This window comes from Pseudorca crassidens, chromosome 4 (genome assembly GCF_039906515.1).
Source record: "Pseudorca crassidens isolate mPseCra1 chromosome 4, mPseCra1.hap1, whole genome shotgun sequence".
NCBI lineage: Eukaryota > Metazoa > Chordata > Mammalia > Artiodactyla > Delphinidae > Pseudorca > Pseudorca crassidens.
The window spans coordinates 120,677,893-120,702,587 of NC_090299.1; the positions used below are offsets into that span (position 1 = coordinate 120,677,893).

Here is a 24,695-nt window from a genome sequence, read left to right on the forward strand (position 1 = left end):
GTCATTGTTTAAGCCTCCAGATTTTCCTTAAGAAAAGAGAATCTCCATTTGGTTTCTCTGTTCCTCAGGAAAATCCACTAAAACTCAATTTTCTGTGGGGATATTCCTGGTGTGATTACAGTAGTTTCTTCACAGTTCTACTGAGCTCTGTGCATAGTGCAGCAGAGATGGAGTGAAGCAGGCACCAACTGCTGTGACATCCCCTGGGCTGTCATGCAGAAACAAGGGCATAGAAGTTTAAGGATTTGGAGTCTTCCAGTCTTTTTATGTTCTATAGAAAAAATAGTAGTTGATGCTAACCTTCACAAAAACCTCTTTCCTTCATATCATCATTAAATATGGTACTGGTAAGTATTTCATACTTTACATAATAGCACTGGTAACCTTAGGCAAAGCTATATTTCAGACACTCCTTTTTCCACCCCCACAATTCCTTCCACTTTCAAATGAGGAGAAGATACAAGCAAGCAGGGATACTAGGGGAAAAGCTACTGCAAGTTAGTTATGTGTGACCTCAGCCGTAGGGTAAGCCTCACTGTCTTCATGAGGAGGGGGAGGAAACCTGCTCTCCTTTCCTACAGAATTGTTTTAAGAATCTACTGAAGTATATTTCAAACTATAAACTTCTACAAAAGTGTAAGCACAAGGCCTAATGAAACACAATTAACTTGCTAAAATGTACCTTCCCAGTGTACTGAGTAAAATCAAAAATGGAGAGAAGGGAAATGTAATCAAAGAGTGAATAATCCATTACATCACCATTTCCCAAAGTATGTTCCACAGTTTGTTCATTGGTATTGAGGGGAAAACACAGAGTTATAGGAATTTTAAACCAATTTCTTTATGAACTTCTTGGAACTGTTAATAAAGACATATGCACGGTGAATCTTCAGGAAAGAATATGCAGCGTTTCCTAGTCTTAGTTGAGTTTAAAAACCTATTTTTATGGATTACGTTTATCCTATTTGTCCTGATTCTAAAAAGCTTTTCATTAGGTTAATAAGAAAATGTGAGCATATTATAGAAGCTAAAAATTAGTCTGATATAGATAGAAGTATATAATTAGAACTTTATGGTAGATAATCAGCAATAATCCACCCATTTAATATCTTTTTTAAAACCTGTGACAAATTATAAAATAACTAGAGAAATACTGTATTTTGACCACAAGATAGCTCAGGATTCTAAATGTGCAATACTGTATTTTTAAACAATCATTAACCATTTGCAATTCAGTATATGTAGGATAAAAAAATTACCAAAACAAGTAATCATTTACATTTGATTGTAAAATAAAACATTTTGATAATGTAGAGATGTATTTTTTTTTCTTTCTGAAAACTTGATGATGCTTCTGGAAGTGGAATTTTGGTATAAAATATATTAAAATCATTATTCCTAGGTTATTCAAGTTGAAGAAAAAACTTGAGGCTGCTGGTTAGTGCCTGGCATGTAGAATTCATTAAGTATTTGAATGTTTAAATGAATAATTCATTCATTAAAGAAGGAAAGTGGTTAATGAGCTTAGCTTTATCCTTCTCTAAATTTTTAGACTTTTTTTTCTTATAGAGTTTAGAAGTTAATATTTTTAATGTGAGATATTGCTGAGTATCACTTAATGCTTTATAAAAATATTAGAACCTGAAAATTTCCTTTGTTCTTGCTTGTCTGCTGTAACTAGTACAATAATCAAACTCTTTCACTTTTATCAGGTAGTGGTCACATTGGTAGTGATTGTAGAAAGTAATTTTTACAGGTTATGCTGTTTTTATTTTAACTTTAAAGCAGGAGAACCTTGACTACATTAGCATTGGAGTCTGGGTGCTCCTGCTTTAATCCCACAAACTAGAGTTTATGACTATGGGCACATGAGCTCTTTGTTCCTCATTTTATTTACCTGTAAAATGGAGACAAATTTGAACCACCACTAGGGGTTTGAGGCAATTAAATTAAATTCATGTATTTGAAGTGCTTAGAGCAATCTTGGCATAAATTAAGTACTCTATAAATGCTTTTACTATTCATTTTATTATTCAACATTTGTTCATAAGCAGATCATCTTATTTATCCCACATATTTATTGTGGGTACGATATGTTTCACTGTTACAAGCACTGTGATAGTAGCTATCACTGTGGCATTACAAAGACTTAGTACCAATCCTCCAATACTGTCTTAGGCCGTTCGGGCTGCTGTAACTGAATACCACAGACTGGGTAGATTATCACCAACAGAAACCTATTTCTTACAGTTCTGGAGGCTGGAAGTCTGAAATCACAGGGCTCACATGGTTGGATAGGGCCCTCTTCCGGGTTGCAGGCTTCTCATTGTATCTTTATGTGGTGCAAAGGGCAAAGGAACTTTGTAGAGCATTATTTTAAGGGCATTAATCCCATTCATGAAGATTTTACCCTCATGACTTAATCACCTTCCAAAGGCCTCACCTCCTAATACGTCACTTTTGGGGTTAAGATTTCAACATAAGAATTGGGTGGAGACACAAACATTCAGACCATAGCAAAGACTTTACAATTTGGTGGGAAGGTGTATAAAAGGTATAGTAAGAACACAGGAAAGTGGGCATCTAAATTTACCTGAGGGCATCAGGGAAGGCTTCCTAGAGGAGCTGGTGTCAATAGCTATAACTGACAAATAATAATACCTGTAGTCAGGACTCTCAGATGCAAATGACCCAATTCAAACATCAGTGGAAAGAGTTTATCCCTGTGTTGAGCATGGATGTCAGAAGTCCTTGCTTTAGGTGTGATTAAGTATAGAGAATCAGTATTTCTATATCATCAGGATTCTCTCTTTTTACTTTTGTCCTCCCTCCCTGACCCTCTCATTCTCTCCTCCTGCACTGTCACTGCCCCATTAATTCCATCCCTTGGTCCATTTTTCTGTCATTTGGTTTCTTTGTCTCAGACAGCCCTTCACTTGGCAGCAGAGAATGCCACTAGTGGTCTCTAAATCACATCCTTCCAGCTCCATGGCCTTAAAGGCATATCCACCAACTCCAAGTAGAAAAATCCTGACCTCCTGACGGCCTGCTGTGGTCAGGGGAAATGAAGTTTCTGTGATAAGCTGCACAGGAAGGAGAGGGCTACATCACATGCCCATCATTCTCACTGAGGTATGGAGGAGGTATTTATTAACCCACAGAATCACATGGATAGAAAGGAGGAGAGGCTACCCAAAAAGAAAACAGGAGTGGTGGACAAACCAGAACAGGAAATGTCTATACAATCATTGATATTCATTGAGCACTTCCCATGTGTCAGGCACTGTGTTGTGTGCTTTGTATGTATTATCTTACTCAAGTCCCATGAGAACTTTAGCAAATCTTAGCTAATTCTACCTATAGGAAAACTGGGGTGTGTGACGGTTATCTGATTCATGTAAGTTTACAATGCTAATAAGTGTCAGAACAAGATTCAAATATGAAATATCTGAAATAGGCAACCCCATACAGAGACTGGGTAGAATGGTGGTTATGAGGGGCTGGAGGGAGAGAGAAATGGGAGTTGCTAGTCAACAGATGTAAAGTTTCAGTTATGCAAGATGAATAAGTTTTAGAGCTCTGCCTTTTGGCATTGTGCCTTTAGTTAATAATACTGTAATATGCACTTGAAAATTTGTTAAGAGGGTGGATCTCCTATTAAGTGTTATTACCACAATAAAAAAAATGACTCAAAACCAGGCATTATACAATATTCTGCTTAAACTGAGGTTCCAAAGACGGGCAAGCATTTTTCAGGAGGAGAAACAGGAAGTGGACATCCTAGGCAGAGGGAGAGCTTGGGTGGCAAGCTCTGGTGGCAGGAGGCATGTGGCACAGCTGCAGAAGGACAGTGAGCCCAGCATTTCAGGACAGATTACTAAGTGGGTGTGTCAGTGATGAGGCAGCACAGGTAGCCAGAGACAAAACCATGAAACATTTTATATTGTTCAGAGGCAATGAGCTTTTTATTCTGTAAGACTGGCTGATGGGGAGCCATTGAAAAATTTTGTGGAGAGGAGTGATGTGATCTGATTTGTGTTTTATAAATATCACTGAGGCAGTGATCTAGGCAAGAGTGGATGAGGAACTGAGAGTGGGGATGTAGAAAGTGGGATAAATGAGAGAGAAATTTAGCAAGTAGAATGGATAGGGTATTGTGATTCTTTGGATTTTGAGGGAGGAATCTAAGATGACTCTTGGATTTTGGATTGGACATTTGACCAGAGTTTAGGACATACCTAAAATTGGTAATGAAACATTTATAGTGGTTCCAATTACCTATGGTTGTAGAATCTTCTAGCAGGATTTATAACTCGACTTATAGATAAAAAGGATAAAGGTATTAATTAGTTCAGTTTTGAAGTTTCATCAGAAGAATACATTGGTAGAACAATGGAGAGATGGATATGTATAACAGGTAAAATTTAGGGAAAAGTTCATGGAAAATGTTTCTTATCATGTTTTGAGGGCTGGAAGTATACCAGCATTAGATTGTGTTTTAAACTTAGAAGTGATGAAATAGTAACTGAGAAATTTTAATAACTGCTGGAGAGGTTTTATGGACTCAGAGAACAGCAGCTCACAAGTTATCCAGTTGTCTGTTCCTCCTTCCAGGGACATTTGGCTCTTCTACTCCCTGTACTGACATCATCTTTATACTTGTAACAGCACTTACCTTTGTCTTATAATTTTATTTGTTCAGAATCGGCTCCTTTCCCAACCTCTAAAATCCTTGGACAGGGCCATTGCCAGTGTCTTGATTCTGAGGTCCATTAATGTGAGTGATGTGTATGGGGCCTGGCAGCAGATACTCAATAAAGGTTTTGATGGATGAACTGCCTCATTTTATAAAGGCTGAAACTGAAGCAGTTTGGTTTTGTTTGTTAAAAAAAAAAATTTTTTTAATACTATGAGAGTTGATGAGTTTACTCACAAAAATGAAGTATACTAGTTACTTCCAGGATGGCAGCCATTAAAAAAAAATTATTTGATTATGAACTATCGCCTACTTGTACTTTCTGGAGTTCTGTGTAGAGAAGGGTGTGGGCTTCTTCTAGACTCTCCAGGATAGAAAGCCAAGGTGCTTGGGCACAGGAGGGAAGTGTGGTGGCACCTGCGGTGTAGGAGAAGCCATTGGCATTTTAAAAATGTATTTTTTAGTGTATTAAATTTTATTTAATGCATTAAAACATTGTATTTTTCTGCAGAAAATAACAGCAGCCTTGAAGCAGACAACCACTTTAAGCCTTCACCTCGGCCAAGGAGCATGTTGAAAAAGCACAGCCACAGGGAAGAGAAAGACAGGCTAGGAGAAGACAAAGACACTGCCCTCCATGAAGAATTAGAGGCATATTCTGCACCTTCATTCCTCCTGAGGCTGAATGGCAGACAACCAGAAGCTGAGAAAAATGCATTCTCTGAAAACCTTGACCCTGAGGTTAGCGCTACTGCTAAACTGTGTTTCTAATTCAGGTTTTTGCATCTGATTATGAGAGAAAGAATATTTGTGTGTGAGCGTGCATGTGTGTGTGTGTTACATGATTTCTTCAGCAATTGATAAGGAAATAATTTTAAGTTTTTAAAAATATATTATATTTTATTGGATCTAAAACTCAATTGTAAGATATAGCAAAAATACAGCATTATTTTATGTACTGCTAAGAAAGAAGAAAACTGCTAAACTGTAACATATGATGCATCCAATTTCAGAGAAAGTAAAATGTGAAAAAAACTTGCCTTTTTGAATCTATGCAACACTTTAATTGCAAGAGTTTTTATTTACATATCTTTGAATTGTATAATTTATGGCCAATGTCATTTTATTCATTTGGTTTTAATCACTCAACAAATGTGTAATGAATGTTCACGGCACAGTCCTATATTTTTTGGGATATACCAGAAGGGATGTAGATGTGATCCTTCAGGACTTCATCAGGAGTTTACTGTGTATTGTTATTAGGGAAGAACACTTGGCCGCCTGTCTTTACATTTCACTATGGTTAGAGAAGTTCCACCTCACATTTCAGAAGGGATAAGTATGGGAAGAACATTCCTTCTCCACAATCTGCTTGAGCAGATCAGAGAAAAGGAACTAAACAGTACTGGCTAAGCTTCTTTCTTCTTCTCCTGACTCCTCTGTGTTACTGATGTGAGAAAAGATCTGCTCCCTGGGAGGTGGTACAAAGGCAGACAGAGGAAGTCCTTTGTATCACAACTAAACAGAAGAATCTCTCCAATTCAGGTCAGAAGTATGAGCACAGTAGGCTCTGAGTCCACTCTTATCCTGTAGGTTAGCTTTACCAGAAAAGCTGGCAATTTGATATAAGTCTGCCTGGCTTCAATGTGCTATGTCCTAATTTGTTCTGAAAATCAGGTGAAGAGAGGGTGTTATCAAAACCAAACAATTATTTTATGTTTAATAAAATCATCTGGTCAAGTGGATATTGTGTTAGTTCACTGTAGCTGCTGTAACAAATTGCCACAAACTAGATGACTTAAAACAACAGAAGTTCTCTCAGTTCTGGAGGTCAGAAATCCAATATCAGGGTGTGAACAGGGCTATGTTCCCTCTGAAGGCCCTAGGGAAGAATCCTTCTTTGCTTCTTCCAGTTTCTGGTGGTTGTCAGAAATCTTTGGTGGTCCTTGGCTTGTAGCTGCATCACTCCAGTCCTTGCCTCCGTCAACACATGGTCTTCTTCCCTGGGTCTCTGTGTCTTCCCTCACTTTTGTCTAAAACAAGACACCAGTCATTTGATTTAGGGTCTGCCCTACTCCAGTAGATTCTCATCTTAACTAATTCCATCTGCAAACACCTTATTTTCAAATAAGATCACGTTCGGAGATTTGGAGTAGACATGAATTTTGAAGGAACACTATTCAAACTGGTAGTGATACCTAACTTTAATTGCTCTTTGTGATGTATTCTATATCCCTTGATTAAAGAAAGAAGTATTCCTAAACTTTTTAAAGTAACATTATATTATGACAGAAAATTTAATTGAAAAATATCTACCCATAATCCCATCACCTAATGACAACTATATTCATTATTCTTACTCCACTTTTGGGCTGTTTTTCTGTACTTGTTTTTATAATATTTGTCATCTTAACATTCACAATGTTTTGTATCATGCTTTTTGGTTTAATCTCTTAACATTAGGTCATGACATGTTTCCATGTTGCTGGGTGATCTTGAGACTATGTTCACCTTAATGACTATAACATAGCCCATATTGTAGAGCTATTATCTTTGTTGGGTATATTAGATACTGCTGTTTTTAATAGTCTAAATTTTCCTTATTCCTCATTATAAAGTTTTCCTGACCATGCTCTGAATCTTCTTTAAGCCCACATTTTCAGGGATTTCCCATTTATTTTTTGTCCAACCCTTCTCTCTCCTATGTCTATAATCTTTGGCTCCGGAAGAGTCTGTTTTCATCCACATTCAACAATGCTGAAGCCTCTTTAACTTTGTATAAGCTTTCACATGACACTGCACTTCTCTCCCTATTGCCTTACCTTCCTGCAAATGTCACAGCTGGGTATCGAAAGGGTGACATTTTCTTTCTCGATACAACCTCACTTCCCACCTTTCATTTGTGTGTGCGTGTGTATGATGATATATATCTATGTTTATATGTTAAATTAACTCATTATTCCTGGGATAAAATCTAGTCCATCATAGTAGACTATTTTTGTGTGGGATTTGATTTTTTAATATTTTGTTAAGACTTCTACATCAATATTTATGGAAGTTGACTATAATTTTTTCCTTATAATGTTGTTATCAGGTGTGAGTATCATATGAATTGGGGAGTGTCTCTTCCTCCTTTATTTTCTAAAAGTTTGTTTGGTATAAAACCAAAAGTTTAGTATCATTTTCCCCTTAATTGAGAGAATTCACCAGCGAAATTATCTGGGCCTAGAATTTTCTTTGTGGAGAGGTCTTTGACATGAAGTTTGATTTTTTTTGGGGGGGGGGGCGTAAATATTTGGTATCCAGATTTTCTCATCAGTTTGGTAATTTATGTCTATTTAGAAATTTATCCACTTTATCTGAGATGTTGAATTTATAAAGTTGGTTGTGATATTCCCTTATCCTTTTGATGACGGTAAAATTATGACATTCCATCTTTCATTTCTAATATGTAGTTTGTGTTTTCTGTCTTTCTTGTTAAATTTTGATAGGCATTGCTCAGTTCTGTTAAAACTTTAACTCTGTTAAAAGAACCAGTGTTGGCTTTGTTAGCTTTCTCTGTTGTTTGTTTCCAATTTCATTGATTTTCACTCTTTATTATTTCTTTCTTTTATTTTCTTTGGGTTTAATTTGCTTACCTTTAAGTTAGAAAATGTGTCCATCCATTTTAAGCTTTTCATCCTTTCTATCAAAACCTTTGAAAACTATAAATTTTCCTCTAATGCACTGATTAGCAGCACTCAATTTTTTTGATGCCATTTATTTTCATTATCATTCCTTTAAATACATTTTCTAATTTTCCTTGTGATCTCTTTTTTGGCCAAATGGTTATTTTATGGTGAATGATTTTATTTCCACATATTAGATCTTCTCTAGATATATTCTTGCATAAATTTATAATTTAATTTTATTATGATCAAAGAATATATCTTATATGAATTCACATTTTTTTAAATTGTTGGGTTTTTTTTTTATGGCCCAGACTAAGTGTGTCTTGTGAAAGGTTTCATTTGTATTAACAAAGAATGTGTGTTCTGCAGGTGTTAGATATAACGTTCTGTAATTTCAGTTTGGTCAAGATGGTTGGTAGTGTCATTCAGATCTTCTCCTTTCTTACTGAATTTTTGTCTAGTTGATTTACCATGTACTAAATAGAGTGTGTTAAAATCTCCAATTATGTTTGTGAACTTCTCTGTACTTCCTTTTTGTTCTGTCAGCATTCCATGACTCTGTAATTAGACACATACACATTCATCATTATTAGTTCTTGACCCTATTTAGCCTTATGAAATTTTTGTATCTCTGGTAATGCTTCATATCTTGCAGTTTGTTTTGCCTGACATTTCAACATTTCAGTATTTGCATGGTATAACTTTCTCCATAATTTTCCTTTCAAACAATTTTTTTCTTTTTCTTTAAATGACTCTTGTAATAGCAGTTTGGTATTACTTTTTTATCAAGTCTGACAATCTGCTTTTTAATTGCGATCTACTTATGAATCCATTATTCCATTTATGAGTGTTTAGTCCATATACTTTTTTTAATAAATTTATTTATTTTATTTTTGGCTGCATTGGGTCTTCATTACTTGCACGGGCTTTCTCTAGTTATGGCAAGCGGGGGGCTACCCTTCGTTGTGGTGTGCGGGCTTCTCATCATGGTGGCTTCTCTTGTTGTGGAGCACGGGCTCTAGGTGCACAGGCTTCAGTAGTTGTGGCTCTCGGGCTCAGTAATTGTGGCTCACGGGCTCTAGAGCACAGGCTCAGTAGTTGTGGCTCACGGGCTTAGTTGCTCCATGGCATGTGGGATCTTCCCAGACCTGGACTTGAACCCATGTCCCCTGCATTGGCAGGTGGATTCTTAACCAATGTGCCACCAGGGAAATCCAGTCCATATACATTTAATGTAAGTACACTTGGGGCCAATTTGTTGCTGTTTGTTTTCTATTTATTTTATCTATTTTTTTAAAATTGAAGTTATTCCTCTACAACTTCTTTCTTGCCTTTTTATTCAGAGTTAATCACATAGGTTTTAGTTTTCCATTAGTTTTCTCTGTTGCCTTTTGACTATACCTATTTGTGTTATATTTTTAGTAGTTGTCTTATGGATTACAAAATGCATCTATAAATGATCACAATACAGTTGACACTGTATTGTTTCACATTTAAAATAGAAACCTTGTAACAGTATAGTTCCATATACTCCCTCATCCATCATGCTGTTGATGTCATGTATATTACACCTACATATGCTATAATTTCCACAACACAGAGTTATAACGTTTCTTTAAAGAGCCTTTTAAACTTTTTTTCTTAGACCTTTTTTTTTTTTTTTTATGGTACGCGGGCCTTTCACTGTTGTGGCCTCTCCCGTTGCGGAGCACAGGCTCTGGACGTGCAGGCTCAAGTGGCCATGTTTCACGGGCCCAACTGCTCCGTGGCATGTGGGATCTTCCCGGACCGGGGCATGAACCCGTGTCCCCTGCATCAGCAGGCAGACTCTCAACCACTGCACCACCAGGGAAGCCCTGTCTTAGACTTTTAAAGAACTAAAAGAAGAAAAGAATAAACATTTATAGTTTTCTTAGATATATATACCATTTCTAGGGATCTTCATTTCTTCCTGTAGATCCAGATTACCTTCTAGTGTTATTTCTCTTCAATCTTAAAAACTTATTTTTGCATTTCTTGGTTTGCCAGTGATCGATTCTCTCAGTCTTTTCTTATGTAAAACATATTCACTTTATCTTCATTTCTGAAGGATGGCTTAGTTGAATATATACTTCTTGGCTGACAGTTTCCTTCTCCTATCCCCAGCTCTTTATAGGTTTCCATTGTTACTGGCCTCTATTATTTCTGTTATGAAATCAGCAAAAATTTATTTTGCTATCCTCATTATACAATGTTTTGTTTTTTTTCTGGCAGCTTTCAGAATTATTTTCAAGGTTTAGTCTTTTTTCTTTGAATTACAACAATTTGACTATGAGGTACTTAGGTGTGGTTTTCTTTATATTTATCCTGCTTGGGTTTTGTCAAGATTTCAGGATTTGTAAACTGATATTTTCCATGCAGATGGGAAGTTAAAATTTTTTTCTGTTTTATTTTCCTTCCTCTTGTTTGTAATTACATGCACATTGAAATTTTTGATATGTCTCACTGATCTCTAAATTTCTTTCATGTTTCTTTAATCTTTTTTCCCTTTGTTTTTTTAGATTGAATTAGTTGTATTGTTCTGTCTTCAAGTTCACTGCCTTTTTCTACCATTCCTGATCTGCTGTTAAGTCTATCAGTGATTTTTTTTTTAATTTTAGTAGTGTTCAACTCTAGAATTTCGATTGGTATTTTTTGTATTTTCTGTATCTAATAATAAGGTACCCTATCTATTCAGCCACTATGTATATATCTCCTCCTAAGTGCTTGAACATATTTATAATCCCTACTTTAAAGTTCTTGTTTGCTAATTGCAACATCTGGGTCATCTCTGGCTTGGTTACTATAGACTGCTTTTGTTGTGTTTGTTTTCATGAGTATGTGTCACCATTTTTTTTTTACTTATTAACATTTTGATTGACTACTGAACATTATGAATGATATGTTGTAGAGATTCTGAATTCTGTTATGTTCCTCTGAACATGTGCTCTAGCACAAAGATATTATGGCTAGACAAATTCCCAGCTCTGTCTCCCTTGCCATGGACATTGACTGAAATCTCTGCTTAGATTTTTCACTTTCTAGCTACTGTGATTTTACAGGACCCTTGAGGTCTTTCCCATGCCATGCATAGATGATCCAAGTGTTTGAGGTGGATTTATGTGCAGATATTGGGGTTCATGCCTTCTGCAGCTCTTCTCCAAATTTATTGCCTGATCTTCTAGTCCTAAACTCTATCTTCTGACCCCTCAAGCCAGTTTAGTAATGCTGCAGCCTTCTACTAAGCTGCACAGTTGGGGGAATTTCCTCAGGAAAAAGGCTACTAACTTGTAAGTCTCCTTGGGTAAATCTTCCCTTCTCAGGGTAGACTTCAGTGTTTGAGCCCTTCTGCCATCTGCCCAGATGGTTTCTCTCTATTGCTTTTGACATATAATTTTCTTTGTAAATATTATGGGAAAGAAAATTAAAATTTATTATCTATGCAACAAAATCAAACTTCTTACATTATAATATCAACACCTTTAGACTAGAGTATTATTCTATAAAGAGATGTTTAATTTATACACAAATATAATTACTTCATTTCATATATAATAATTATTTTAATTCAGATATAGGAATTTTGAGGAAAACTAAAGTGTGTGAAATCTATGTAGTTTTTTATCTAAAATATTTGGAAGTAACTGTCTACTTGGTTTTATAAATTGCTTTCATTTGGTCAACAAGTAATATTTGTTTGAAACTAAGGGTTTTTACCTACTATTTCCTTTATACTTTCTAGGAAAATATATACTTAGAGAAAAACATGTCAAATATTTACCTTAAATATTTCTGAGATTTGATTTTAGAGCAGTAGGAGTTTTGAAAACATAGAGGTTTCAGTTAAAGAACTGGAATAGCTCTTGGTGACCTATTGATGATCAAGATATAAAGGCTTGAAAGTAAATCATATTATAACCTCCTTTGACTTACTTTTGGTGTTTAGCAGAAAACTAATAATGCAGATTTCAGAGTTATGAAGTAGTTTTAATAATCCTATTGCCCCCCACAAATCTTGAGAACTAAACTTACTAGTAAATATATTTTCTTTAAATAGGATGCATGGTTAACAAGTCTATCATCATCATCCCTTAAAGAAAGTCTTGGAAATTCCTCTTCACCAGTATCTGGGGAAAAATCCTCCATCACAGGTGATTATATCAAATTATTCTATCTTATTTTATTTATGAACTCTGTATTGCTTAGAATGCTATTTGTAAAAGAAATAACACTTTACACAGTTATAGGAACAATATATGTTTGTGTTTGCCTGAGTTTTAATCCCCAAAATACAATTTATTAACCATGTGATTGTAGATGCAGAACTTCATCTGTCAATGCCTCAATCCCCCAAGTTATAATAAGACCAATCTCATAAGGCTATTGTGAAAATTAAGTGATACTATGCATTTTAGCCACTAACTCAATTCCTGGCACAAGTAGAGTATTCACTAAATGTGAGCTATTATTATGTAGGCGTTGCTGCAATAGTCAGCGTAATGGTTAGGTGAACTTTTAGAGTGAGACTAAGCTGGATTTGAATCTAGGTACAACTACATGAGAAAGTAACTAACCTTTCTGGCCCTGTATGTTGCTCTTTAAAATGGACTTAGTAAGAGTAGGGTGATTGTGAGAATTAAATTAGTTTTAATACATGTAAAGCATATAGAACAGAACCATCGTTAGCACATAGTAAGTGTGAGGTATGAGTAGTTAACATTGTTTCTTTCCTTAGTCTTATGACATATAACTTAATGAGAGCTAAAGGCATAGCTGTTTTTAAGACTGGGATGTATAACTTATATTTATTAAGTGCTTAGTATGTAGTATAATTTTTGTCATATTACGGATGAGAAAAACTGAAGTGCAAAGATATTGGGAAACATACCCGAGGTCAGTGATGGAGCCATAATTTGAATCTTTTGCTCCAAAGTCCTTGTTCTTTTCACTGAGTACTTTGATTAGCAGCTCTAAAGAATCCATTAATGATACTTTGAATCATGAGTAGTCTCCAAATATGAATGTATAACTGGAATTATAAAGTGATATTATATCTAGCTTACCTAGATATAAAATGAGTTCCCCAGAAATGGCTGGAATGAAAGCCTCGTAATTAAGACTTTGACAGTAAAGATACAGGTTGGCCAGTAGGTGGATCCTAGTAGAACTGAAAGTTGGTGATCAACGCAGAAAGCACTGATTTTCTGTTGAACATTCTAAAGTGTGGTAGAATCACAATAATAGAAGCAATTCTGTAAAAGCAAAACTGAATCCTCCATGCCAGAGCTTAAGCCTGTCCCTTGAGCACTGAGAGGGAGTACTAGGCCTTCCTTTCCTGCCCTTTTGGTATCAGAGGCAACACTGCATCTTAGTCGGAGTAAAACTCTAAAGGATGGCTTTATTCTCTGTGTTGTGGCCTCTTCTAGAACTGCATTGATTCTTGGTCCTCTCTACACCTGTACAATACTATAAGTGCATTGCTAGTAACTGTAGTATCTTAGAAATCTGTGCCTCTTGCTCCAGCTAAGAAACACAGGCTTTTGAATAGAATAGATACTGCCATTTCACTTACTTGGTTTATACACCAACAAGGGCTTGTGGCATGTCTATGGTTTAGGGTTGTTATTCCATTTTCTAAGGTGTGTCAAATGCTTTAGTAGATTTAGTAGCCATTTTTTCTTTTGTAGCTCACTTGGGAAAAAAGTTTATTCAAGTTGAATATGATAGTTTTCTCCATTTATTATTTTGCAAGAAAGAGATTATAGACAGTTTTCATTTAGCAGAAAGCAAATGAATCTGTTACCCACCTTATTAATTCAGAAGGGAGATTTAGTTCTGTTACTCTGTCACAAAATAGATCAGAATGAAGAATGCACTGAAAACCATAATTCCTTGAAATCAGTTGAAAATGAAGAGAACTCAGTTTTGATAGACTTTGTTACTACACTTGAGAAAGCCAAGGAAAGTCAAGTGACTACTGATGACCTTGAAGAAGAAAAGGAGAAAGCTGAACTGATTATGAATGGTAACTTAACAGTTGATGATCCACCACTGTTTCAACTTCAGAGTATCTTACGCACTGAGTCTGCAAAGGTATTTATATAAAATTGTACCTTCTATACTACAGCTTAAAATTCAAAATAGAACTTTTAAATATTTTATCTTCCATGTTAGGTACATCTGAATTATTCGTGGAAATAATGGTATTATACTGTCAAGTGATTCTTATTCAATAGAATTTTAACTTCAGGGAAGGTTTGCAGTGAAAATAATAAAACCCAACATTTCATTAAAAGTTAACAGAAGTATATGATCATAATATACTTTTAAATGTTTCAGAAATACATACCCAGAAGTGGGTATGTTTCTGTAGGTCTTCATGTTATAAAAATGCAGCTGTCTGGAATAATTTCTAAGGTTTTGAGTTAGTGAAGGATATTCCTTTGGATATCATTTTAAAATATTTTATAAATTTTAATAAAAATCTTTAAGAAAAGTTTATAGCATCCATACTTACTTAAATGGATGGACAGGATCATTATCAGGAATATTATTACTATTACCTTGAGAACCAGATTTGTGATATGTAGGATTACTTGTCCCTACACTACGTTGCACCAGAGTACTATACTGTTAAAATTTATGGGGAGCATTTTTAGTCTTTATTTCTCCTAAATTTTCTTTTTTGTGTGTGTGGTATGCGGGTCTCTCACTGTTGTGGCCTCTCCCGTTGCGGAGCACAGGCTCCGGACGCGCAGGCTCAGTGGCCATGGCTCATGGCCTAGCCGCTCCGCAGCATGTGGGATCTTCCCGGACCGGGACACGAACCCGTGTCCCCTGCATCGGCAGGCGGGCTCTCAACTACTGTGCCACCAGGGAAGCCCTATTTCTCCTAAATTTTCTTTATGCAGTTTCTCCTGCAGTTAATTGGTGGCTATGTATACTTATTACTAGGGAAGATAACAGCTGAAAACTTGTGGTTGAACAGGACTTTTATAAACAGAGTATTAAGTTTTTATTAAACTTTATGGAGAAGGTTCATTAAGCCACATTCCAGGTATATTGTCCTTAACCAGTTTCCTTAGGAAAAAGCTCTAATGCCAAGTTAGGGATGTGTTTATATCTGCTCTCTCTTTAGTATTAGCACCCATCTGTCCATGTAAAGTAGAAAAGTTATTCCTTAAAAGGGCGAAGGGTATTCTGGAATTTATAGACAGGTCTTAGAAATGTTTAACAGAGGTAATTCTAAATTAGAACAGGTGATTTATATATAACAAGTAAGATTATAGCATATTTCTTTTGAATGAATCCTTGGCTTTATTCTTACTCTCTACTGAGTGATCTGAAGTCTGATTAATCATTCCCCTCTAAGGTCTCTTTGTTGGATTCTCCCCATGGAATAAAAAGCAGACTCCTCACCACTGGAGATCTCATACGATTCTTCCCGGACCTTATACTCCTCAGCTTTCCCTGCCATTCACTGTGCCTCAGCATCTTTCACCATTTTTGGTTTCTCAAAATTATCAAGCTCTCCATAGAACATCATGTGGCCCTTTGTTATTCATCATTTGTCTGAGCTCTGATGTCGAGCCTTCAGGGAGGCCTTCCCTGACCAAATTCATTATTGTGGCTCGTCAACTCCACTCTGTCACTGTCACTGGACCCTAGTTTATCTCCTTCATGAGTGACATTAGTTTACGTGTTTATTGCCAGTCAACCTCCCTAAAATGTAATATCCTTATTTGTTCCTGGTGCCAGCTATACTTGACACATAGTAGATGCTTAAAAAACATCGATTTACTGGAAGATTGGCCTCTAAGTCTAACTGTGATAGATACAGTGAGTAATCCATCTTTGGCTTTTTCTATTTAATAGAAAATAATTCAAGATAGAAATATGAAGAGTAAAAAGTCAACAAATAATAGAGCATCCAACGCATCTGGCAGGTAATAAAGTTATCATTTTCCCTCAGTTATGGGTTTACATTCCAAGAAAACTAGTTTTAGTTTAACTTCTGTACAGTAAATTTCATTTGGTGTTACTTAATTTTCTTCGTATGAGAAGAATGAAGTAGTTACTTCATGGTAAATCCCTCTAGTTGAATATATTCATTTATAAAAAGGAATTGATTAAGGATCCTCTATGTTCTACATTGCTCCTGGGATATAGTTTCTTTCTCCTATTTTTCCTGAGACAGTAGATATACAGTGGTAATAGAGCTGAAGTCCAGCATTCACCTTCTCTATTAAATGTCTTTGTCCAACACATGAAAAATTGTACTTTAAACTTAGAGGTTCTATGGACTAAGTTGGTTTATTAAAATGATAAGAATTCATAAATGCTATTCAAAACCTTCTGAATCTTTTAAATTATCATTAGTCAAATATAACAGGGGTCAGCAAACATTTTCTGTAAATTTGTGAGTTAGTACATATGTCAGGTCTTGTAAGCCATATGATCTCTGTTGTAACTACCCAGTTCTGCTATTGTAGCAGGGAAGACACTGTTGGCATTATGCAAATAAATGAAAAAGCCAGGGTGCAATAAAATTTATATACCAGAATAGATGGGGGGCCAGATTTTCCCACCAACCCTGAAATAGAGGTTACTAGTCTAACTTTATATTTAAGATGGTTTATGTAGCAAAATAACATAAGAAACTATTAAAACCTACTTATTAATATTGTCTTTTCCCATGTAACTTGAGTCCATGTTTGTTAAAAATGTTTTAATTACAAAATCTTAAAAGAAACATTGCATTGAAGCTATATAACTTAAAGTAATAAAATTTAAATTAGGTTGAATAGGGGTCTTTGTATACTAAGGACACATCACTTTCAAAGTAATTATAATTTATTAAATTATAATGTAGTTTTCAAATATAGTATTTGCAAAATCTAATGAATCTGTCTTCTACCAAGTGCAGTTGTAATAGTTTATCTTGATTCATTTGGATCTTTTCAGATTAGTGACCTCTGAGTTAAGGAAACCTGGTTCTCTAAGGAGAACTCCGTTGACAGTTCCCACTTCTCACTATTTAGGGACTTTGAGAGTCTTGGACCAAAAGCCCTCACAGAAACAGAGCACAGAACCTGACAGAGCAGATAACATAAGGGCAGCTGTTTATCAGGTAAAAAGGAAAATATTTTTTTAAAAAATTAGAAGAATTAATCACTTACATAAGGTTTGTTTATCAGGAAGTAAAATGACCCTGTCAGAGATGATGATTTAATGTTTAATTTATTTCCTTTATAATACCTGAACAATCCAAAGCTGTTTTTTTTAATATATATATACTAAATTATCTCCTTCTAGGCTTTGTTTAACTGATCATAGTTGTTTTTAAAGAAAGAGAATATGCCATGGCAATTGATAAAAATACAGCAAAAGCAAAATGTAGTTGAGGTACACCTATGTTCTATACTTTTTCTCCTTTAAGTTTATATAGTTATGAACAAAAAGAGTTTTAATTTTTTTTCTTTCCTGAGACTTTCTGTATTTGAGTTAAACTTACATAGAAGAAAGCTGTCCTAATTTTTTCACAATTCCAAAAAAGAAGTCTTTTTTTTTTTTGTCTTATTTGTTGTACAGAATATAGTACACTTTGGAACATTGTCCATGTGAATTTCAGAGAAAAATGTTAATATATGTAGTCATTACATTACACATTATATTACACATATATAAATCATATACACATGATTTTCTTAATTCTTGCTCATCTTTACATATTAGAATATTATCAGAAAAAGAATGATACTAGTACATATAAAATCTGTAAGTTTTATGTTTTGCTTTTTTAAAGTTTTAATCATATATTCAGAAATAAGAATTCTAATTCATTTGCAAAACTTTGAATATCATATAGCCTTTTTCTTGTTCCCACAGGAGTGGTTAGAAAAGAAAAATGTTTATTTACATGAAATGCACAGAATTAAAAGAATCGAAAGTGAAAACTTAAGGATTCAAAATGAACAGGTATTCTGAATATAGAAGTAAAAAATATTCTGGATTTTTAAGTCAGTAAAATAGTCTGAATGTTCAATATTTTTAAATCAACTGTTTTTTAAATGGTGAAATAAATTGTATATAAAAGAATTGATTTCTGATTTTATTTCTCTGGTACTTTATACATTTTTAGCTTGATATGAATATAACTGTTTTACATGAAAACATGGATACACAGAGATTTTTATTATTTATATGTGAGCAATAGCTTTGGCACTACTGATTATGAACTTATTTTTTCTTGTGACCATGTACCTATTTCATTATTAAAAATTGACTTTGATATTACAACTTAGCCAGGAATATAAAGGGTCATCAGACATTAACCTTCAGTTTTCCCCTTTTCTATCTTGAGTTTTGTATGTATCTTCAAGACCAGCCTCTACCTGAGTATTTGCCCCTATCCTTCCCACTGACTGGAGCTGGGCTCTCATTTCAGTCTCTCCTGTACTTCACCTTCTGCCTCTAACTCCTTCCTACAACATGCTCCAGTTCTTTCCCATCTTCTAAAGTAAAATCCCTGAAAAAAACAAAAGAAAAAAAAACAACCCTTCATTGTGCTTTTTTTTTTTTTTTTGCGGTATGCGGGCCTCTCACTGTTGTGGCCTCTCCCGTTGCAGAACACAGGCTCCGGACGCGCAGGCTCAGCAGCCATGGCTCACGGGCCCAGCCGCTCCGCGGCATGTGGGATCTTCCCGGACCGGGGCACGAACCCGCGTCCCCTGCATCGGCAGGCGGACTCTCAACCACTGCGCCACCAGGGAAGCCCCCATTGTGCTTTTAATACTACCATGGATAGAAACATATTTCCCCAGCGCACAGCACTGTGTGGAGCAGCCCTGCAGGGGACATGCCTGGACACTGGCACTGCCTTTGCAGCATTATCTGCCACAGTCAGCGCCAGACACCTCATTTGCTCTTCACAACTCAGTGAGGGAGCTCATACTTTTACTTCTAAATTATGTTATCTCTATAATAAAGCTTTATATCATTTAATGCTAAGCAATATTATAAGGCAAACATAGAATATTATGGAATTGGATTGAAGTAAGTAAAGTAATAACATACCTGCTATATGTTCACCTACATATTTTCTAATCTGGCACATGTTTTCAACACTTGGGATATGTTTATGCAGTAAGAATTTTATGCTCTGATGTCAGTCAAAACTCAGGGTTAAAGCACAGATCTGTAGTTTACTGTGTGACTTGACCAATTTACCTTACTCTGACAGGCCAGAAAGGTAAAGTTAAAGTTAAAATATCAGGAAAGTTACAGGCCAGACAGGTAAAGTATATAACTTTATCTTTCTGGCCTGTAACTTTCCTGATATTTTTCTTTTAGTGCAATATTGCATTATGAGCACTTTGCAGTACCAATTAGCCTTTTACAGTTTATTTTCATAGCATTTGTTCAGTATACTTCCAAAAAAAATTCCTTCCCATACATGGTAGTAGATCAATATCTGATAAATGTTTAAGAAAGGACATTTTAAAATGCAGTGAATAATTCAGATAACATTCTTTATCAATTAACTTCTCTAAATCTGTTTTAAATAGATTGCTTTGAAACCTAATTTGATGAATATGAAGGGAATTAAAAAAAATGAATGTATGTATATCTATATCTATCTATATTTGTCTATTTATACGTATACATATTACTGTCTATTATTTTTCCAAAATAGAAAAGAGCTGCTAAGAGAGAAGAAGCCTTAGCATCATTTGAGGCCTGGAAAGCCATGAAAGAAAAGGAAGCAAAGAAGGTAGCTGCAAAAAAAAGGCTTGAGGAAAAAACCAAGAAGAAAACTGAAGAAGAAAATGCTGTGAGAAAAAGAGAAGCACTGCAAGTATGCAATGGTTTTGACTATCTTAATTATTTTTAAAATATTTGAAAATTAATGATTAACTGTGGTTTTACTATTTTATTATATTCACATTAAATAAGAGTAACTCTGAACTTTTTCAGTCTTTTGAAAAATGGAAAGAGAAAAAGATGGAATATCTTAAAGAGAAAAGTAAAAAAGAGAAAGAATATGAAAGAGCAAAGAAACAGAAAGAGGAAGAAACTGTCGCTGAGAAAAGGAAAGATAACGTAACTGCTATTGAAAAATGGTAATCCAAAATAATGAATGTTTTGATAGATCTTAAATTAGTAACACTTTAGGCTTTTCTAAAATTCATTTACTTGAATGTTACTAATGCATTTAGTCTCATTATTGCAAAGACACATTAGGGAATCTTTATTATATATTCTCCTTTAACTTGCCAGTGTTTTGACTATCCTACATAGGAATGAAAAAAAGGAAGCTGTTTTCAAGGAAAAGGAAAAAGAGAAAATAAATGAGAAAAGAAAAGAAGAACTGAAAAGAGCTGAGAAAAAAGATAAAGATAAACAAGCTCTTGAAGAATATGAAAAATGGCTGGTAGGTGTTATTTGTTAATGCACTGTGTCTTTTAAACGTACTTGTTCTGACTTTTCTGTCCCTAATTCCAGTTCTATTTGTCCCATGCCTACTGACCATTTCTACCTGGAAGCTACCTTGTTGAATTCATTCTCTCCTACATATATCATAATTTATTTGATCTACTCATTTCTATTAATGATTCTACTATTCCTTAAAACACTCAGGCTTAAAACTTTAGTCATAATAATGTTCCTTACCTGCATCCCCACATTTAGTCACTTACCAGTCATGCCCATTCGTCCTTTGCAATGATTCTCCTACCTAAAATTATAAAAAAGTGTACTGACAAGTGTATTACTGAAGGTATACCAGGTTAATTTAGGTGGAACTTGGTCCTGACACACAGTAAAATTGTATTTAATGAGAAAGTTATTCCATTTTTTATTTTCTTTTGATCTTTCTGATGACCTCGAGGAGAAGGTCTTATTTAAGTGTTTTTTTAATGAAAGCAATCAAGTATGAACGTTGGGAGAAATGATATCTAGCAGGACTTTATATTCTTTGTTTCAATGTACTTACGTTTATAGTTACTTTTCAGTGATGGCAAGCAAAATACTGTTTTCTGTTTTAAAATATCAATATAAATATATATTTTATTCATTTATTTTTGAATAAGTAAATAAGTAATACATTTCAGATGCATAAGTACTTTATGTGAATAGTTAACACGTTCACATGTTCAGCAATCAAAAAGTGCAGAATTTCTCCACAGGGCTTAGGGTCCAGTAGGGTTTCTTATCAAACTGTTTTGAATTCATGTCTATCAGCAAGTTAAAAAAATGTCATCCAGAGTATTTTTTTATTTGCATTTCTCTGGTTAGGATTGAGCTTGAGTATCCTTTCATTTGTGTGAGGATAATTTATATTATTTTTCCTGTAAAGTGTCAGTTCATAAACAACATTTTTTCATTGGTCTTTTTCTTACTGATTTCTAGAAGCTTTTTTATGTACTAGGGAAATTAGCCTACCATTTCTGATATGAGTTACAAATTTTTTCCCATTGTATTGTTGGTCTCTCAACTTTGCTTATATCATTATTTTAGTAAATTTATTTATTTATTATTTATTTTTGGCTGTATTGGGTCTTTGCCTGTGCACACAGGCTTTCTCTAGTTGCGGCAAGCAGGGGCTACTCTTCATTGTGATGTGTGGGCTTCTCATAGCAGTGGCTTCTCTTGTTGTGAAGCATGGGCTCTAGGGTGCATGGGCTTTTGTAGTTGTGGCACGCGGGCTCAGTAGTTCTTGCTCACGGGTTTTAGAGAACAGGCTCAGTAGTTGTGGCACATGGGCTTAGTTGCTCTGCAGCATGTGGGATCTTCCTGGACCAGGGCTCAAACCCGTGTCCTCTGCATTGGCAGGTGGATTCTTAACCACTGTGCCACCAGGGAAGTCTTATATCATTTTATTCCATGAAGAATTTTATTTTATTTTCAGGTGTCAAATCTATCAGTCTTTTTTTATGGCTTCTGATTTTCAGGTGTAGTTGAAAGGACTTTCTCCAAAACTTAGGCTCCCATTTTTCTTTGAATAACTTTATGATTTTATATTTAACATTTTAACATTTGCTCCACTTAGAATTTATCCTAGTGTATGATGGGAAATATGATTCCATCTTTATTTTTTCCAAATGCATCTTTCATAAAACAGCATATCTTTTACCCACTGATTTGAGGTACTGCCTTTATTATATGATACATTAGATCATTCCCATATTTTCAGGTCTGTTTATTTCTTAACTTTCTGTTCCATTGGTCAATCTCACTGTACATACTCCAGTACAACACTGTTTCATCATCAGGACTTTATATATTTTCATATATGTTTGGATTAATCTCCCTTCATAACTCTTCATTCAATGTATTTCTGAATATTCTTGGGGGTTTTTTTTCCACACAAATTTTAGAATCAGTAGTAGCTAGAGACACACACAGGACCCAAAGCAGGCTATTTAAAGATAGGATAAAAAGATGCAACACTTAGGAATAAACTTAGGAAATGTGCAATACCAATATAGAGAAAACTTCTGAAGGACACAAATGAATACCTGAGAAATTAGAACAAAACTGTCCTTGTATAGAAACAATCTTATAATGATGCTATAAAGATGTCAGTTTTCCCTGAAATAATTTACAAATTTAATGCAATCCTAATAAAAATACCAACAGAATTTATTGTTGTTTATGTGTTGACTTTAGTACTGCTATAATGCTAAATACATGCAGATAAACAGTAATAAGGCGATCAAAATTGGTTCAGTCGTTTGAATGAGGATAGTAGTGTTCTATGATGATTTCCTTAGATTAAACTCTTAAATAATGCTTTGTTCTAAGAAAAATTTAAAATCTTCTTATATTAAGGAGACGTATGCTAATTCTGCTAGTATCTTTTAGAGTAGTAACTGAATGTAAATGTTTCAATTTTCAGTTTTATTTTCACATTGTCTTGAAAATGAGATATAATTTCCTTAGTGACTAAGTCATAGTTAGGTACACAATGTTTTATTACAGTGGTTAGTCACTTTCTCATTCTAATCAATCCTCTGGAAAATAAAAACTCATCAAAGACCTAAGACAAAATAACTTGTTTTGGTATACAATATATCCCTACAATACAGCTCTACCTAAAAAAAAAAATCCATGTACAACATGTTACAGCTCTGTTCCCCATCTTACCAATTTCTTATTGAAATTTGTTTGCAGAGAGAATGGAAAAATACCCCTATACAGAAGAGCTAATTACTTCAATTTTCATGTAAAGTAACATCTCAAAATTTTGATGTACAACCTAGTTTGGGGAGTGAGCAATTGATGGGTCACTGTTTTAAGTGAAAATTGTAGCCAAAGATCAGGTAAGATGCTTCTTCAAGCTGGTTCCCAGATTAATTCATAGTTACCTTTAATAAGAAAATAAGCAAAAGATTCAGACCCCAACAAACAACAGACAGGAGGACTTTTTAAGAAACCTCTTTTAATTATTACTCAAGATAACATTGATTCATGTAAATTGACATTAAGGTTGATAATTAATTGCCTATTTTCTGCCCTAACTTTTTAGCACCTGCCAGCAAACTCAAGGTTGCTTCCAGTTCCTCTCTCTCCCTATCTTAAATGGAATGGACAGTGAGGTTTTTTCAGTCAGTTTCTGAGGACACAGCATGGTCACTGCTTTTCTCTCACCTAGCTAGAGGGCCTGCCTCTCTCTAAAGTAATAAGATGATTGACCGTGGTCCAATTACAGCTTTTATTTTCTCAGTTAGGATTCTGAAAGGAGGTTCTCTGTTTATTAGAAATAACAAAGATGAAAACATTCTCATGACGAAGAGCAAAATGTTAAGACAAAAAGAAAATTTCACACCTCTCTTCAATCCTTCTGTTGTATGTGAATAATTACATGTTAATGGAACCTTACATTACCATATTCTTCTTGTGATATTATCAATTCCATTTATGTACTGATGAAAGAAGCATAGACACCTAATAATTTACCAAAATACCACTCCTCCCAAGCCATTCAGCCTGCAGAGCCAGGGTTGTCCAAGTGTTCCGTGACACCACTGCTCTTTGGAATACAAGGAAACCACTAAACTTTATAGTTTTAGCAGAAACTTGAAGAAATGGAGAGACAGTCCAAGCTGCAGGATGAAAGGCCAAATGCTATTAACATTTCAGGTATTCCTAGATCATTGTTTAGATTTCATATTAATCCTCAGATACTTAGTCATTTCTTGGAAGGGAGTATAGCAGGGAAACGAAATGGTTCTAAAATTCACCTGGTATAATAAAAATGTGAGACGATGGAAGATAATATTTTCAAAATAATATGAAGCACGACTGTA

The 24,695-nt window shown here is 34.9% G+C and overlaps 1 protein-coding gene across 12 annotated transcripts in view; it reads left to right on the plus strand.

Moving 5' to 3' along the window:
• MAP9 (microtubule associated protein 9) overlaps positions 1-24,695 on the plus strand; it is a 67,551-nt gene that overhangs the window by 38,046 nt on the left and 4,810 nt on the right. For 10 of the 12 annotated variants that reach the window (XM_067736582.1, XM_067736581.1, XM_067736585.1 and 7 more), the window contains 9 exons: positions 5,208-5,437; positions 12,443-12,536; positions 14,243-14,478; positions 16,261-16,331; positions 17,350-17,515; positions 18,274-18,363; positions 20,081-20,242; positions 20,362-20,507; positions 20,686-20,818. In XM_067736582.1, coding sequence (XP_067592683.1) covers positions 5,208-5,437; positions 12,443-12,536; positions 14,243-14,478; positions 16,261-16,331; positions 17,350-17,515; positions 18,274-18,363; positions 20,081-20,242; positions 20,362-20,507; positions 20,686-20,818 — 1,328 coding nt within the window. Of the gene's footprint in view, positions 1-5,207; positions 5,438-12,442; positions 12,537-14,242; positions 14,479-16,260; positions 16,332-17,349; positions 17,516-18,273; positions 18,364-20,080; positions 20,243-20,361; positions 20,508-20,685; positions 20,819-23,559; positions 23,713-24,695 lie in introns of those variants that run through there. The other 2 variants (XR_010943122.1, XM_067736589.1) reach the window with 2 other exon arrangements.